General features: G+C 37.3%; 1 protein-coding gene across 1 annotated transcript; it reads left to right on the top strand.

Moving 5' to 3' along the window:
* The first annotated feature begins 5,191 nt into the window (after positions 1-5,191).
* pls1 (plastin 1 (I isoform)) lies at positions 5,192-17,327 on the top strand. Its single transcript, XM_023262503.3, has 16 exons — positions 5,192-5,348; positions 5,712-5,797; positions 7,527-7,687; positions 7,765-7,894; positions 9,161-9,293; positions 9,705-9,786; positions 11,323-11,488; positions 12,390-12,532; positions 12,618-12,710; positions 13,016-13,214; positions 13,443-13,518; positions 15,026-15,140; positions 15,226-15,359; positions 15,654-15,777; positions 16,542-16,675; positions 16,764-17,327. The coding sequence occupies exons 2-16, from the start codon at positions 5,728-5,730 to the stop codon at positions 16,900-16,902; spliced, it is 1,899 nt and encodes a 632-aa protein (XP_023118271.2). The 5' UTR covers positions 5,192-5,348; positions 5,712-5,727; the 3' UTR covers positions 16,903-17,327.
* The last annotated feature ends 125 nt before the right edge of the window (positions 17,328-17,452 follow it).

Below are 17,452 nucleotides of genomic sequence, written 5' to 3'. Positions count from 1 at the left end.
GACCATGGTGCCTGTTCAGATGCTGTCCTTTTCAAGTAATAAACTATATTATAAAAGTAACAGTGTCAATGGACGTTTTCTTCAACATCTACACATCCTTGAGGTTTAAGAGAAACTACGACAATAGATAGATAGATAGGTAGATAGATAGATAGATAGATAGATAGATAGATAGCTAGATAGATAGATAGATAGATAGATAGATAGATAGATAGATAGATAGATAGATAGATAGATAGATAGATAGATAGATAGATGATAGATAGATAGATAGATAGACAGACAGACAGACAGACAGACAGACAGACAGACAGACAGACAGACAGACAGACAGACAGACAGACAGATAGACAGATAGATAGATAGATAGATAGATAGATAGATGATAGATAGATAAAATGTACTGAAGGCCTCATCAGTATGCAAAAATAGACTTACATATCTTAAACCGTAACATAACATAAAGAAAAATATGTCTTTTATGAGCAAAGTATACAGTATAGAGAATATGTTGTATGCAAAGAAAGAAGAGGAAAAAATCTATCATGTAAAAACATAGCATAATATACAGTGTAATAAAATGCATATAAATGTTTAAAAAGACACATCTAAAATCATTCTCTGTGGGAATTCCAGGTATTTGGTAGCTCACAGAATCTGGAGTTTCTGTTGAACAAGTCTTCAACACTCTCTTGTCAGAAATGACCTTCGCTAAACTGATCTACTTTTCTAACAGGGAGCTCCTCTGTTCTCCAACAGCTGAGCAGCTCTGGTGTCAGATTGAGTCAGCAGCGCCTCAGTGTGGTCCTGTGGCCACATTACAGCTGAATGAGAGGTCAAAGGTTCAGACAAACAAACATGAACCTGCAGGAGGATGTGGAGATGGAATCTGAATAATTTTAATGTAGATATTACTACAGTAAATCAAAAAGTAAGACCACTTTCATTACAGTGCATACATTTAAATACGCATTTGTCAAAGTAGTAATTTCTTTTCTCTGTATATCTTGTGATCAGTACCCTTCTGAATGCAAATACAGTGTAAGATGAGGCTCAAAATCCACAGTTGGTGCAGAAATGCATTCTAATGATGCTAATGAGGCTCATAAATCTGAATTAGTGACCTTATGTGGGTATCTTCCCAAGTTAGATTGTTTTTAGTATGAAATTACATGTTTTCCCAGACAATGTTTCCTTGTTAAGCTGCAGCTACAGTGGCAGAAGCAGGGAACATTTTAATACTTTAAAAGACTATATCAAACCGTTGCAGCCACAAATCTGCTTGTACTATTCTGAGCTTAATGATGCTTTTTTGCTGCAGGAACTGTGTATTTTGACAATTTATTTTTTCCAAGCAGGAGTTTCTCCAAGCACAAGATACAACTATGGAAAAACCATCGTGCAAAAATGTAATTTAGCAGTAGCAAGAATAGTTAAGTCAGCTAATTGGCTTGTTATTTTTAATTAAACCATCTATCAAAGTTTGCCAGCTTAGGTATATTAAGCTACTGGTAGTTCCAAGCACTTAACTTTTCATTTGTTAGAGGATTTATAAGAGAACAACACATAATTTCTCCTTTAAAACAAGTCTTACTTTTGAAAGAGATCTCTTCGCAATATGGCTTGCAGGATTAATGTTTAACACTGTTGATTAATCTGTAGATTGCAAGTTTTTTGGTTCATGATGCTGATTTCCCACAGTCGATGACATCTTTTAATGTATTTTTTTGTTCAGATGTTTAGTTTGCTGTCACAGAGGAGTCAAAAAACGAGAAAACGTTCACGTCACAATCTGGAATCAGAAAATGTTTACTTTTTCTTTTAAAAAAAAATGCTCCAACCTATTAAGCAATTATCAACGTAGTTGATGACAAATTTAGTAGTTGACAACGCAGCAATGATTCCTTGCAACTCTACTTCACAGCCAGCATTTTAGAAGGTTTTGAAGGAATCTTTTTAAAATATTAGCTAACTGTTTAGGTCCACCAGAAATGATGGCAAATGGATCCAGAAAAACATTAATTTGACATTTCTGGACTCTTTCTTACAGTATTTCTGACATTTAGTCTATAAGCATCTGAATTTATTTATTTTTTGTTATTATAACTTGTCAAGCCATGTGTGAAAATTGTCTGTACTTTAAAGTTATCATGCTAAATGCCCAAAAACACAAGGAATTTCACAATAAGTGGAAAAAAACAGTATCATGTATACAAATTTAGACTATTTGGGTGTGGATGTGAGCTTATGTCTGCGTGGTTTAGACTCTATTCACTCTCCTGCGCATGTGCTCTTAAGGGCAGTGAATAATGTAGGAGGCTTATGAGAAAGTCTTTGGCAGGCTGTTACAGTTTTACACCAACAACTGATCCTGGCTCAGAGTTCACAACCAGAAGTGCAGCTCAGGACCTCAACAAGCTGAAGGTGGAGCGTTTTACTGGAGACCAGCGATTAGGAGGAGGCGGTAACCGGAGAGCACCTCAGAGTAACAGAGTGAAACTGATCAGGTGTCTGGGAAAGAAAAGACCTGAAGGGGAGGCAGAAAGATGGAGTCCTTGATCTGGGATGGAAAATTAAGATGACTTTTTACTGAACAATATCTTTAGAATGTTTGCCTGTGTCAAGAAGGGGACATTTTGCACTGACTTGTGTCTTGGTTCTGGCTGATGATGACACTGGAGAAAGTCTTTTTCAGCAGCAGCAGAGATGAGAGGACAGGGTGACGGGTAAACACAGAGAAAAGAAAGGGCAAGGACAGAAGGAAAAGGGTTAATGCTAAAAGAAAGACGTGAAAAGGAGGGGTTGGAAAGGAGAATAAGAAAGAAAGGGGTGTTAAATTAGCCCTCAACAAGCTGATTTTCTACTCTGTACTGGCCCTGCTTCAGAATCTAAACCCTTCAGCCTGCCTGGGACTAAACGTAAGCTCCTTATTTTTGTTATTTTCTAACAATTTTACTGTGCCATTCTCAAACACAGATGGAATTTACTGCACAGTGTACAATTAACTTTAATGGCTGCAGAAATATGTTATCTATAAGTTTAATGACTCACACAAACAGGTCTTACATCACAGATTTAGGAACAATTATCTTAAGATTTATAAAACAACAAAATAAAAAATGCACAGATTGCTTTCATTGTGATACTCAAACTTTAAGCATTGCGGTAGAGTGCTGATGTTGTTGTCAGGTGGTGCAGTTTCATCTAAATGATGCAGTTGTCTTCATGCCTCAGGTTACATTCATTGTGTAGCAGTGAGACACGCTGTGCAGACAAACACAGCCTCATGATTTAAACATGTTTGACAAAAATGAAAAACGTTAGCACAATCCCTTGAAGAAAAATGCTAAATGCAACAAGTGGGACGATACTTAGGCTTAGAAAATGTATTATAATATCTTTGGCTATCACTTTTATATTTATGAATTATAATAGCTGCTTTAAAGTGACTTTTGAAGATATAACACATCAGTGTTATGCAATTTAAATTGAATTAATGAACAGTAAAATACACTCCTGCTCAGTTCGGTACAGTTTCCACAGGCGGTCTGGATTACCTGTAGCTTGGTTGCAGAAGTAAAGCAAACTTTACATAACAGATATATTGCTGCGTAATTACTGTATAATGATTTTATAGCAGCTGTCATCTCATAGGAACCTCAAGGTCTGTGTAGCTTAAAAAAGAAAGAAAGAAAACTGTACCACAAAAAGACTATATTTTACGAAAATGGACATAAGAGTTAATTGGAGAAATTTGATATCATTCTGATCCGATCGATGAATTTGACGCTTCAGAAGATTACATAACTTTGAGACTGGAAGCAGGAAGATGACTGTACAAAGACAACACAATCTGTTCCTGTAGTGCCTACAAATTTCCAGATATTTCCTGGACACAGCTAGACTAGATGTTTCTTCTTGCTTCCAGTCTTCATGCTGTGCTGCAGTAACTGTCTCCTGGTGGCGGTTTCAGATTTAACAGACAGATATGAGGGATATTCTATCTAAGTTATAAGCAATGGAATGAGATGGGACGGACTGTTCTTCACCAGTCAAACCTTTACAGGAGAGTGGCAAAAAGAAAGCCACTGTTGAAAAAAACTCACAATAACTCTCAACTAGAGTTCATCTGAGGTTCGCTCATCTGATCAGACCAAAACTGAGCTTTTTAACAATGCTAGATACTATTTTTGGTGGACACCAAACACTGCACATCATCCCAAACACACCATGCCTACCTTTAAGCATGGTGGTGGCAGCATCATGATGTGAGAATGCTTTTCAACAGCAGGCCCTGGAAAGCTTGTAAAGGTAGAAGGTAAGATAAATGCAGCAACGTACTGGAAAATTCAAGAGGACAACCTGATGCAGTCTGTTCAGGAACTGCAATTTGGAAAATGATTTGTCTTTCAGCAGGATAATGACTTGAAGTATAAAGCTGCATAGAAATGGTTTAAAGACAACTAGGTGAATGTTCTGGAGTGGCTGAGCTCAGTCTAACTGAGAATTTGTGGATGAACTTGAAAAGTGCTGTTCACTTATGATGTCCGTGTGACCAGACAGAGTTTGAGCAGTTTTACAAAGAAGAAAAGTCTAAAAGTATAGTGCCTGGAGAGCTATTTACACAGGCTTAAGGCTGTAATTGTGGCCAAAGGTGCTTCTACTAAAGGCTGACTTGAAGGGAGGAACACTTGCATTCACTTATTCTATAACCTATATTTTTAATAAATTGACATTACTTAGTAGAAATCAGTTTTCACGTTGATATTGAAGCGTCTTTTTTTTTTTGTAAGTTCTTGTCAAACAGTGAACATGATTCAATGTGAAAAAGCCATAAAAGAGGAAAACTTCCAAAGAGGATGAACGCTTATTTTAGGCCTGTATGATGATGATTTGACTGCCAATGTTAATTCTTCTGTCACTTAGTCTTATCTTTCTATCATTCCTGTCTGTTGTCCAAACAGCATATCTTGTAAAACCACTGTAGTGCTCATTTTCTCCACGTCTCTAGTTGGATGCCTTATAAGGTAAATATGTGTCTTGTCTGCAAACCAGTTGCCCAGATGGCATAAACGTATGAACCTCCCTCGATTGACAATAACATGATGACACAGCTGAGGTGTTAAATGTTAACTGTCAGATTACGCTCGTCCCAGGGTCCAGGCAGGACAAAGGTCCACGGTGTGCCTCTACAGAGAGACTCCTCCTAGAAGAGATAATCAGCTCTCCAGCCACTTCAGGCTCCAGTCCCCAGTCTGAACCTGTGGTAGACTCGACTCCAGTAGCAAGGCCTGAGGGATCTGCACTGTTGTGGACGAAACTGACGGGACATACAGACTCTTATGAAGGTACTTTTATTTCTTTTGTTGTAATTTACTAAAGCGAATAACCAACAGGATGTTTTAATTTAAAATTCTAAAGCCTTGTGTGTTTATGAGGAATTTCTAAGGTGTTTTCATGTACATGTATCTATGTGTGAGTATGTGAGCTGGTGCAGATTAAAGAGATGTCAGTTCAAGGGAAAACCTATTTTTCTGCCTTAGTCTCTTTTATCCTGTCAAAATTAGGTAATTTTTTAACAGGTTTACCCATTTTAAGACTCCACATCTACAGCAAAAATGTGTAAAAACGTTCATGTGCTGATTTAACTTTGCAACCATATTGAAAGCTGAGCTTACATGTGTATGTACATGTTTGTTTGATTGTTTCAGGTAAGCAGAAGCTACTATGGAGGGTCACGTCACACAGATTTCCCGAGAGGACCTGGAAGACCTGAGAGAGGCCTTTAATAAGATTGGTGAGTTACACACACACACGCACACACAAACACACACACACACACACACACACACACACACACACACACACACACACACACACAGAGTACAATTGTATTGACAGGGATTCTGACCAAGTAAGAGTTTTACTACCGGCCATAAAGGATGACTCTTATATAAGTGATTTTTATTGCCTGGGGGTTGTTGAGTGTATGTTCTTTTGTGTGCGCGACGTATTTTCACATTGAAACATCGCCAGATTTTATCAGCATAATTACAAAAAGATGCTGATAACAGCGAGCTGTATAAAATAGATATGACCTGTATGGTACTGCATGATTGAGAAATGCAATGTACAAATGAAAAACAGGGAAAATGCATAAAACTGAGATATTGTAGAGTTTAAAATCACCTGTAGGACTTTATTTCACAGTACAATGAAAGAACTAGCATGGAATTATGCATGAAGGAACATGTTTATTTGATGGCATATGCAGAAAAGTTGAGATTTTAATCATATGACATGTATTCTGGTGACCTTCTATTGTGTTTATGTTTAACATATAGAGAATTGTAATGTATATGGGTACCGTTTTTCTGTTTCTGCACTAATGTTTTGCTACAAAAAATATCACAATATACAGCTCAAATTTATAGGATTCTAATTAAAATTTGCAGGTGTTTGGTTCTAAACTAGTATATTAAGAGAGTATTTGGTAGGTCTGAGATGAATCTAATTGTTGTTTATGGTGCAGTTTCTTAAAAAGCCCTCCTGTTGACCCTTTAAGAAAGTGGAACTATGTTTTATAAAAGCCAAATAAATGTAAAATCCTCAGTGTTTATTTGGACTGCTACAAAGACAGTAGCCTAATATTGCATTGCATTTATCTAATTACAGTCAGTGTTATCTAATAACGCTTTTATCGGCATGTGTTTGCAGTAAATGTGGTGTCTAATGGTCGCCTTAATTTGTACAGTGTGACTCATATTTTAGATCTGATATGACGCTGTATTTAATATCTAATTACACTACGGTATTATAAAATCTAGTGATGTATTAGGATTTCCTGCAGGTACAATAGAGTCTAGGTATAATACATTTTACATCTAGTGTAGCTTTGTTTTTGGGTTCTCCAAGCATTTGCTGACCATTTGTGTTTGTTTAATAAGGAATTTCAAATTTCTGTCTAATTTGATACAAACTTCCTATGTATTGTTAATGTATCGTAAAGTAAAGTGTGACTGATTATTCATGTGAAATATTGGATACAGTCGTACCTTTGAGCCTGTTAAAGACATCCTTACAATGAAAAGTTTGATAAAACAAAAATCACAGATGATTACCACTACAATAGCTTATGAAAAGAAAAAGATGTTGACTTGTTTTAGGTCAGAAGCCAAAATAAACATGGAAACCTCTGACATAGAGGTCTAAACATGCAAAAACTGGGAGTTTGTCCACAGGAAAGAATATAGCTGAACATATGTAGGAAAAAAAAGTTTCCAATAATATATTGATAATGACTGATTGTATATCTTGGTGTAAAAAAGATCAGCTCTTTCAAAAAAGAAATTCTGGCCTCCAAAGCAAGACTCTTCTCTCTATATGATAAAAAGGCTTTTATTTGTTCTTTGTTCCATCATATGGGCTGTATTCACCAGCAAACATTATCCTAATCAATGTAACATTGGTGAGACAAGCAGACTTACTATATATGTGTGTGCATTTCTTTGTGTGTCTGGGTCCAGACATCGATAACAGCGGCTACGTGAGTGACTTTGAGCTTCACGAGCTGTTCAGAGAGGCCAGCTTTCACCTGCCGGGCTACCAGGTGAGAGAGATCATCGAGACCTTTATCGCCGGAGACACGAACAAAGACGAGAAGATCAGCTTCGAGGAATTTGTCGCAGTAAGTTGAGATAAATGCACAAACTTAACCCCATCCAAACACGCACACATGGAGTAACACAACCTGTTTGTGTTCAGATCTATCAAGAGCTGAAGAGCAAAAAGTTCAGTGAGACGTTTAGGAAAAGCATCACCAGGAGAGATGGGATCCGCTCCTTTGGAGGACTGTCAAGGATCTCCAGCGAGGGAACGCAGCACTCCTATGCTGGTGAGAGAGAGTGTGCATAATGTGATGATTAATTCCACTTTGTGACACATCTATGCATCTGCTTTTCTAAAAAATAAATGCCTTGTGGTCTTGAAAAGCCCCCAAAACACTTATCAATGTTGTAGAAGTGTTTTTAGGAAACCTTAGAGAGTCATTGAAGCATCTGGATGAACAAAATATTGAGTTTTTTCCCCAAGTGATGCCAATTTTCCCTAGACGTGACACTATATTCTGTAACTACTCTCAGTTATCTGCATTGGATTTCCAGCTTTATTGTTGTTTTCATACTATATTACAAGCTATGTTGATAGTTGTTGTTGGATCGCCCAAAGAACTGAATGAGTGCAATCATACAATCTATGGATACAGTGCATTTTGCATATTTGCAACATCTCTGGTTCAATTCCAGCCCCATATTTCCTTTCTCCCTGTTCACTATCAACTGTCTAAGAAACCCAAATTATGTCCAAAAACATCTTATGAGGAAAAAAAAGCCATGGTACCAATATAAAATTGAAATAGACTCACATATTTCATATTTTTGAGAGTATTTTCATCTCCATGTTGAAACTGAAACTAAATATGGAGAGTCATCGCTGTCAATCAACCACAATTAAAAGATGTGACTTTCTCTAAATACTTTATTGGCATCATTTTCACCAAAACCTATAAAAATACAGAATGCAAGGAAATATACAGCAGTTGAAAGGTGAAAGTCACAGAATCTAATGGAACACAGATTATTAAAACTGAAAATATACCGAATTTGCAATTTGTAAAATTAGTAAAGCTTTTTTTTAGTGTTTAGCTGGAATAATTCATTGTATTTAACTATTTTGGAAATGCCATAATAAAATTATGGAAGAAAGGATGTTTAGTTGTTTGAATAAACGGAGGGCTAAACTGGGACAAGTTGGTGATCAGATAAATGTTATAATAAATGAAGCAATTTCATTTTGCGCATATTATGCTAATAAAAATGTCCTCAAAGCATATTAATTTTAGAACACAATAATTCCTTAAATCATCCTGTTTAGTATAAAAGTTCACATTTAATAAATACTCCACAACAAACTATAATATAGTTGTGTTTGATAATGCATTTGTTAACAACTGTAATTCTTCTGACGATGCAAATAAATGGAGCATAATACAGATTCTGAATGACAAATAATAAAATACAGCTGTAACATTATAAAATATTTCTTCATACAAGAAGTTTTCGGTTAATGGTGTCAGCTTGGATGCGTCTTTATGTGTGTTTAGATGAGGAGAAAGTGGCTTTTGTGAGGTGGATCAACAAAGCTTTGGCAAAAGACACAGACTGCCAACATCTGCTGCCAATGAACCCCGACAATGACAGCCTCTTCACCTCAGTCCGCGACGGCATCCTGCTATGGTACGACACACACTCACACACACACACGCACACACGCACACACACACACACACTCACACACACACGCACACACGCACGCACGCACACACACACAGAGAGACGCTCAAACAATCAAGAAAAAGTGCATATATGCTTGTTTTCACTTCACACAAGAGCAACTAGAACATCAAGTGCATTTAAATGTGACTTTTTTTTGACTGATTCAAGCAAACATCTAACACATTAAGGCTGACAGTTTTTTTTTTATGTGGTAACAAAGGTTAAAGCAGAAATGGCGTGATCCCATTTTATTGTAGTTCTATAATGGTTCACTTATCCTCCATGCTCAAATGGATTTAGGCATTGTACTTCCTGATGGTGATCGGGCACTTCTGTCATTAAATCAGTTTGCACCTCTTGTTCCCTTTCCAGTAAAATGATCAACATCTCCCAACCCGACACAATCGACGAAAGAGTCATCAACACTAAGAAGCTTACCACCTTCACGATGAGAGTGAGTAGCAGATTTTCCATCCACCCATTAGCGATATGAGCTTTGTCCTTTAGAGGGTCGCAGCAGGTTGGAGCATGTTTACACTCACATCTATAGCCAATTGAAAAACCATCTTTAACCTAAAATATATGTCTTTGGACGTCGGGAGGGAGCCAGAGAAATCACACTTGCACGGGAAGAACATGCAAACTCCACAAAAAAAAAGGCTCAATGTGACCAGCTGCTCCACCATGCAACCAGCAGATTTTCATATGTTTATTAAACTCACAACACCTACACTACCAGTCAAAAGTTTGGACACACCTTCTTATTCAATGGTTTTATTTAACTATTTTGTACATTGTAGATTAATACTGAAGACATCAAAACTATAAAAGAATACACATGGAATTATGTTGCAATCAAAAAAGTGTTAATCTTCAGTATTAATCTGCAATATAGAAAATAATACAAATAAATTAAAAGCAGTCGCGCATAGTTTGAACCAAGTCAACAAGCCAACATCCAAAGCTGGCCAACAATCAACTTCCTCCCCAACACACAAGCCATCAATAGAAACGTTATGCCCCAAGAGCCTCACAGCTACAACCAGATTTGTGGTACGACTATTGTGGGCATTTGCCACTTCACTGTGACAAACAGGGACAGTGCAACCTCTGGCAAGGGTGTGTCCCGATGGAAGCGACAGAAATATATGGTTTTCCTGCACTTGAATGCAAATCAGCAATGCTTCGTACCGTACTATCAGAAATTAAGTGGATCTAATGGTCAAAAACATTTGTGCTGCTTCACCACCAAACACATCATCAATTTGAATTTATTTCTGCAATAGTATACCGTTTATTTGAGTTTTTCTCTTTTTTTATTAGTATTTGTAAAAAATTTTGATACACTGGCTATTAGAATTTATTCATATTTGAAAGTAGAAAGAATTATGTATGCATAGAAATGTCTTTAACTCGGTTAAATACATAAAAAAAATTTTGCAGATTGGTGCCGTTTCAAAAACTGCCAAGTCTATTAGCAAAAAAAAAAAAAATTGTTGTTATTAGTGTCCCAAGGAAATGAGAAATATAAAGAAATCATTTTTTCATTGCCTTTTTCTTGGTGGGGACGTTAAAGGGTCAAGTTTTCCAGGCCTATATATTATCAGAAGTCAGCTACGACAGGAATACTGTAGATAGTAAATGCCTGGATCTGAAAAGATTAGTTGTCTAGTGATGTTGGACTTTGCAAAAACAGCCTGTAATATATTAACTTTTTTACTGCATATTCTGCATTTTTCAAATCTGTTTTGTCTTGTGAATCTACAATTGCAAACTTGGTGGGAAAGTCAAAAAAGAAAATTTTTCTCTTGCATTTTCTTACAGTTTAGAGTGCTGCATCTGATTTCTAGTAAGTTAATTATTATTTGGTGGCTCCAGGATTTGGTCTTTGATTTTCCTGATCTGTTAAAACAAGGAAAATTCTGTTGACTTCTTTTTCTAACTTTAATCAAAAACAAACATGCTGATATCAATTAATGTCCATTTGTAGGATAATCTGGTCCTAGCATTGAACTCAGCCTCATCGATCGGCTGCACGGTGGTGAACATTGACGCCCAGGACCTGATGGCTGGGAAACCTCATCTGGTGCTCGGAATGTTCTGGCAGATTATCAAGGTCGGCCTCCTTGCTGATATAAAAATCAGCAAGAACGAAGGTCAGCACACACACATCAACTTCATAGTTAACCTATTCGTCCACTGGAACTCAACACCTGCTCGGAATACTAACACCTTTACCCATATAAGGAAAGATTTGAAATCAGCACATGCACTTAAACACTAAAGCACAAATGTTTCGGATTTAACAGCATCTTACATCAGATAACATAAAGCAGTGATAATAAAGTAATGATGTAAGATTTTTTTATTCTCATTCTTATCACATAATATAGACAATCCTATTGCTTTAATTTTATTGATCGTCTACCGCACTTTCTTCACTTGCATAACCTCATCCTTCAGCATGTAGAGACAGTGGCAGAATGTGTGAGGAAAAGCTTCAATTTTACATTATTCAGGCAAAATTTCTATAATTTAGAGTTTGCTTGGAAGGATTTTGACAATCCAGCAAATTAACAAATGAGAAAAAAAAGACACATTTTAAATAAGAAACATTCAAACATAAATGGAAGGGATCACCACCATCATCAGTATCAACCTGTTTAGCATTGTAACTAAAAAAAAATTAATATGTGTGTATTTGTGATTACATTTAAGCTCAAGCTAATAAATTATTCTTCATTTTGAAAATTCAATCCAGAGATATGTCTTCAAATTGTTTTTGTAGTCAATTAACAAATGCAAAGAAAAGCAGTGTTGAAAATTTATTAAATGTGAATCAAAATTGTGCAGTTTTTTTAATTAATGGACATCAGTTCATACAGTGTGTGCTTCAACTTCACAATTCAACATGTTTCTCTCCATTTTTACCCCCAAACATTAAACTCTATTATTTTCAGTGAAGAGTTTTACTATTTCAAAGCCGAAGTCCAATTTTTTGATCCATTTTATCTCTTATGCTTTAATGATAAACTAACAACAGTTCTGTTTCTCCAGGTCTGATCAACCTCCTGTTACATGGAGAAGAGCTGGACCATCTGATGTCTCTGTCACCTGAGGAGTTGCTGCTCCGCTGGGTCAATTATCATCTACGCAACGCAGGGACGGAAACCATCGACAACTTCAGTGATGATATCAAGGTGCCGTGCAGAAAACACACACACATATACATAAATTAAATAAAGACATATGAGTGTAACTGTGTGTCGTCCTGTGCGACTGAAGGACTCGCGGGCCTACTTCCACCTGCTGAACCAGATCGCCATCCATCAAGAGTATAGCTTCAGAAGAGTCCATATTGATATGAGCGGCCTCAGCGTGAGTCACTTTGTTTTTATGAAGTGTTCAGATCACAATGAGGAACCGATATGTGGAAAATGTTAGATGTGAAGGTGAAAATAGTGCACCATTTACTGACATTTTTGACATAAGATGCAGTCACAGAACTTCAAAATGTAATGATTTTCTTTACTTTTGTGTCATTATTCTACAGATATGTCTTAACTAAATGGAGCAGCCTTGATTTATATATATATATATATATATATATATATATATATATATATATATATATATGTAGCTTACATTCTGTGTACTGTTTATGTGTTTGTGTATATGTGAAGGAGAGGAATTTGGAGCGAAGGGCTGAGCTGATGCTACAGCAGGCGGCCAAACTGGAGTGCAGGCAGTTTGTTTCTCCTCTAGACGTCACCTCTGGAAACAGCAAACTGAACTTGGCCTTCGTGGCGAACATGTTCAACATGCATCCTGGTCTGCAGCATGCGGGTCACATCAACGGCATAGACGTGGCCCAAATCGAGGGTGAGAAACCTCTGCCATGTTCCAGTGCTTCTCCATTACACATTCAGCAAATGTTAGCATACAGGAAACACATTTAGTGCTACTCACACAAGTCATATACCAATAAAAAGTCCAAGAAAATGAGTGTTTCGAGGCGTGGCAGATGTGGCCAAAGCTGAACTCACCTGTACATGAACAACTGGTGGAAAATGTGTTTATGCTTATGGCGTCTTTGTGTCTGTCCGACAGAGTCCAAAGAAGAGAAAACGTTTCGCAACTGGATTAACTCTCTTGGCGTCTCTCCACATGTCAACTATCTTTATAGGTATGTCCTCAGTTAGACATAAGTGTGATTAACCCTAACATTCCTGATGATAGCTATGCATACATAAGCGGCAGTACAAACAGAGATAAAGGCGGTAGGTTCATGGTTTTATATGATACTTATACACTTTCTTTCTAAAAGGTGCCACATACAGGTTGTAAACATTATCACTGTCACTATCATTTTTATTAAGCATGAAGTCTGGTGCCTTGCTTACGTCAGTTCTGTTTTATATTTACATATTTTTACTCCTACTTTTTGTTTAATTTCCTCCTAATCCAAAATGTGTACATACATACAGTTGCACTCTAAATTATTCAAATCAGGTTAACTGGAAAAATGTACAAACTTTCATCTATTGTTGATAAACACCTCAAACAAGAACAATTTGAATAGCTCAACACAACCAGTGTTACAGGTGGTTTCTCCATATTCAAGACAAAATGCAACTATTAATGACTACTGCTGTCTTAAAAAGATTCAACCCCCTGAACAGAATCCCACATAAGAGCATCATTTGCAAATCGGGAGTTGTCTCAAGAACACCTGACATCGCTAATCAAGGGCATCATTAGTGGCATTAGATGTGCTTGAGATGGAACACAAATACCTGGACTGGTTTGGAGTTTGTTCACAGTGATGTTTGATTGCATGTTAGAAATATAATTACGTTAAGAGAATTGTCCAAAAAGTTTAGAGAGGAGATTATTGCCTTGCACAAACAAGGAAAAGGATGCAAAAAGATAGCAAAGGCACTGAATGTTCCTAGATACACTGTTGGAAGCATAGGTGGCCAAAAACCCTCTAGTGACTGCAGAAGATCTGCAGCAAGACGTGGTGGCAGCAGGCACTGAGGTTTCAGTGTCTACAGTAAGGTGCACTCTAAACGCTGAAGGTCTCCATGCCCTAACTCCAAGACATACAACACTACTGACCTAAAATCACAAGAAAAGTCACCTCCAGTATGCTCAAAACCATTATAAAAAAAAGCCACATAAGTTTTAAGATTCTGTTTTGGAGCGATGAAACAAAACTGGAACTTTTTGGGCCTATTGATGAGCGGTATATCTGGAGGAGGAGGAATGAGACATATGCTGAAAAGAATGCTGCCTGCAGTGAAGCATGATGGTGACTCAGTGATGCTCTAGGGCTGCTTTGTATCTTCTGTCACTGAAAAGCTGTAGTGTTTGGTAGGCAAGACAGATTCACTCCAGTATCACATTTTATTTCACAGTTTTTATATTAGATATTATATATTAGATTACATTAGGTGTATTTAACATCTATCTATCTATCTATCTATCTATCTATCTATCTATCTATCTATCTATCTATCTATCTATCTATCTATCTATCTATCTATCTATCTATCTATCTATCTATCTATCTATCTATCTATCTATCTATCTATCTATCTATCTATCTATCTATCTATCAAAATAAATTCATCTCCTGATCTGCTGCTTTTCATGTTAATATCAATCATGTTTCTCTGTACTGTTTGCAGGGACTTGTGCGATGGTTTGGTGATTCTGCAGCTTTACGAAAAGGTCAATGTGGCTGTGGACTGGAGGAGAGTAAACCATCCTCCTTATCCCATCCTGGGGAAAAATATGAAGAAGGTACTTCATGCAAACAATGCTTTTGAGCACAAGAGAAGCATGTTAGACGTATAAAAAACTTAACCTTTTTCCTCATATGTCCTAGCTGGAGAACTGTAACTATGCGGTGAGGCTGGGCAGGGAGGTCGCTCACTTCTCTCTGGTTGGAATTGGAGGAGAAAACATAAATGAGGGGAGTCAAATGCACACCCTGGCGCTGGTCTGGCAGCTAATGAGGAGGTGTGTTCACCACCCAGAGTGATGAGATGAGCTGTCGGATATTTTTTAGGTCTTTTTTGAGTGGTTTAGATTTATTTAATGAAGCCATGGTTTATTTGTTGGGTTGTTTTTTGTCTCCTTACTTTGTCTCTTTGACTCTTGGCTACCTGTTACAACACTCCAAAGCTATTTTCTGTGGTACTGACACATGCTGGGGGGAGCAGTATTTCATTTTTTGTGTACACAGATGCAGGGAAAAATGACAAATGAAGAAATCTGGATTGTTTAATCTTGAATCTGTTTGTTGTTTTTCAGGTACACAGTTATGGTTTTGTCAGATCTGGGTGACGGAGAGAGGCTTGGAGATCAGATCATCCTGAACTGGGTCAACACCACACTGAGCCAGAAACGAAAGGACACACAGATCAGCGGCTTCAAGGTGTGTGTTTAGAAGTGGATGTAAAAAGAGAAGACTTCACTACAGACATAGACCAATTATCGGCCTGGCTGATTATCATGGCCGATATTTGGTATTTTCCAGATTATCAATATCTGTGAATTTAATTGACAGATTATTGATTAAAGAAATGTGCTACTTCGGGTCTGTTTTAGCCTCTTCTGTCTGTCTGTTGTCACTCTGGGATCTCAGAAAGGTCTCTCAGGCAGCAATAACAACAAAAAACAAAAGACGTTACCACAAACCAGGAAATTAGCTACTCTCACAGTGCCTAAGGCTACACTAACAGCTAATGGCTAAGTTAGAAGGCAGCCACAGATTAACCTGAAACAGAGATTGGAAAACAACAACTAATAATACTTTAAGATATGAACCTTATTGGGCAATTAAGGTGACAGAATAGCGAAAGATTAAGGAAACAGAACAGCAGACAACTCCAGGCGTCAAAATGATCAATTTCAGTCAATCTCACATAAACAGAGGAGAGTGTCCTAATTTAATCATTCCTTTTTCTATTTTACATGTTCAGTTATAGTCACCCTTATTAATGAAGACATCTAGTTATGAATGACAGGTTCTCTGCTATCACATGCTGTTAAAACATTACATTTAATGTGTATCGGCCCCAGATATCGGCCTTTCTGAAGTACCAATAATCGGCATCACTAACGGCCCTGGAAAACCCACGTCGGTCAATCCCTATTTCAGTAGATGTGCATTAAACCCTGTTTCTTTGGTTTCTGCAGGATCAGCTGATCAGCACTAGTCTGCCAGTGTTTGACCTCATCGACATCATCGCTCCCGGTTCAGTCAGGTGGGAGATGGTGAGGAAAGGAGACAAAAAACGGATGAGTGACGAAGACAAACACAACAATGCCAAGTAAAAGACACAATTGTTTCCCACATTTATGTATTTGGTCCTCTATCATCGTCTCCTGACTCCTCTCTCCTTCCCGTTCTCCTCTCAGGTATGCCGTCTCGTTGGCTCGTAAGATCGGAGCTCGTGTCTACGCTCTGCCTGATGACTTGGTGGAGGTGAACCCCAAGATGGTGATGACGCTGTTCGCCTGCCTCATGGGTCACGGAATGAAAAAGGCCAACCACTGAAACAGACATGAACAAACCTGAATAAAAACAACCAATGTGCATTTCATTTCTTTGTTTTCAGTCTTTATCATCATTATAATCACCTTTTCTTTGGCATATACCTTTGCTGTAATCACTGGACACAAAGCAATCTATCATTTTCTGTTACTCTTTTAAAAATGGTAACTTTACCTAAAGATAGAAATCTTTTCTCATCAGCAGAGACACTGTTTGTTATCTGTGATTTTATAGAACAAGCTCCTAATTGTTCTTTGCTTTATTATATTTAATAAGACATTACTATTCTATTTACTTCTTCTGCTATAAGTGCAGGAAATACAGCAGACACTCTTTCAGCAAACATTTTATGTCTGTAAATGTTGTCTATTGAATATTACTATTTAATTATTGAAGAAGAAGAATCTAATAAATGTACCAAAAAGCTGTGATTTGTGTGTTTATTGTCTCTTTCAGGACTGTTGGAGGTTTAACCTAGCTTGATTAAAGCACATAATATATAGTCAGGTCATGTCAAGTCACTGTTATTTATGTAGCACATGAGAAACAACAG

This window comes from Amphiprion ocellaris, chromosome 20 (genome assembly GCF_022539595.1).
Source record: "Amphiprion ocellaris isolate individual 3 ecotype Okinawa chromosome 20, ASM2253959v1, whole genome shotgun sequence".
Lineage (NCBI taxonomy): Eukaryota > Metazoa > Chordata > Actinopteri > Pomacentridae > Amphiprion > Amphiprion ocellaris.
Note: the sequence above shows the minus strand (reverse complement) of the source record. Positions and strands in the feature narration are given on the sequence as shown.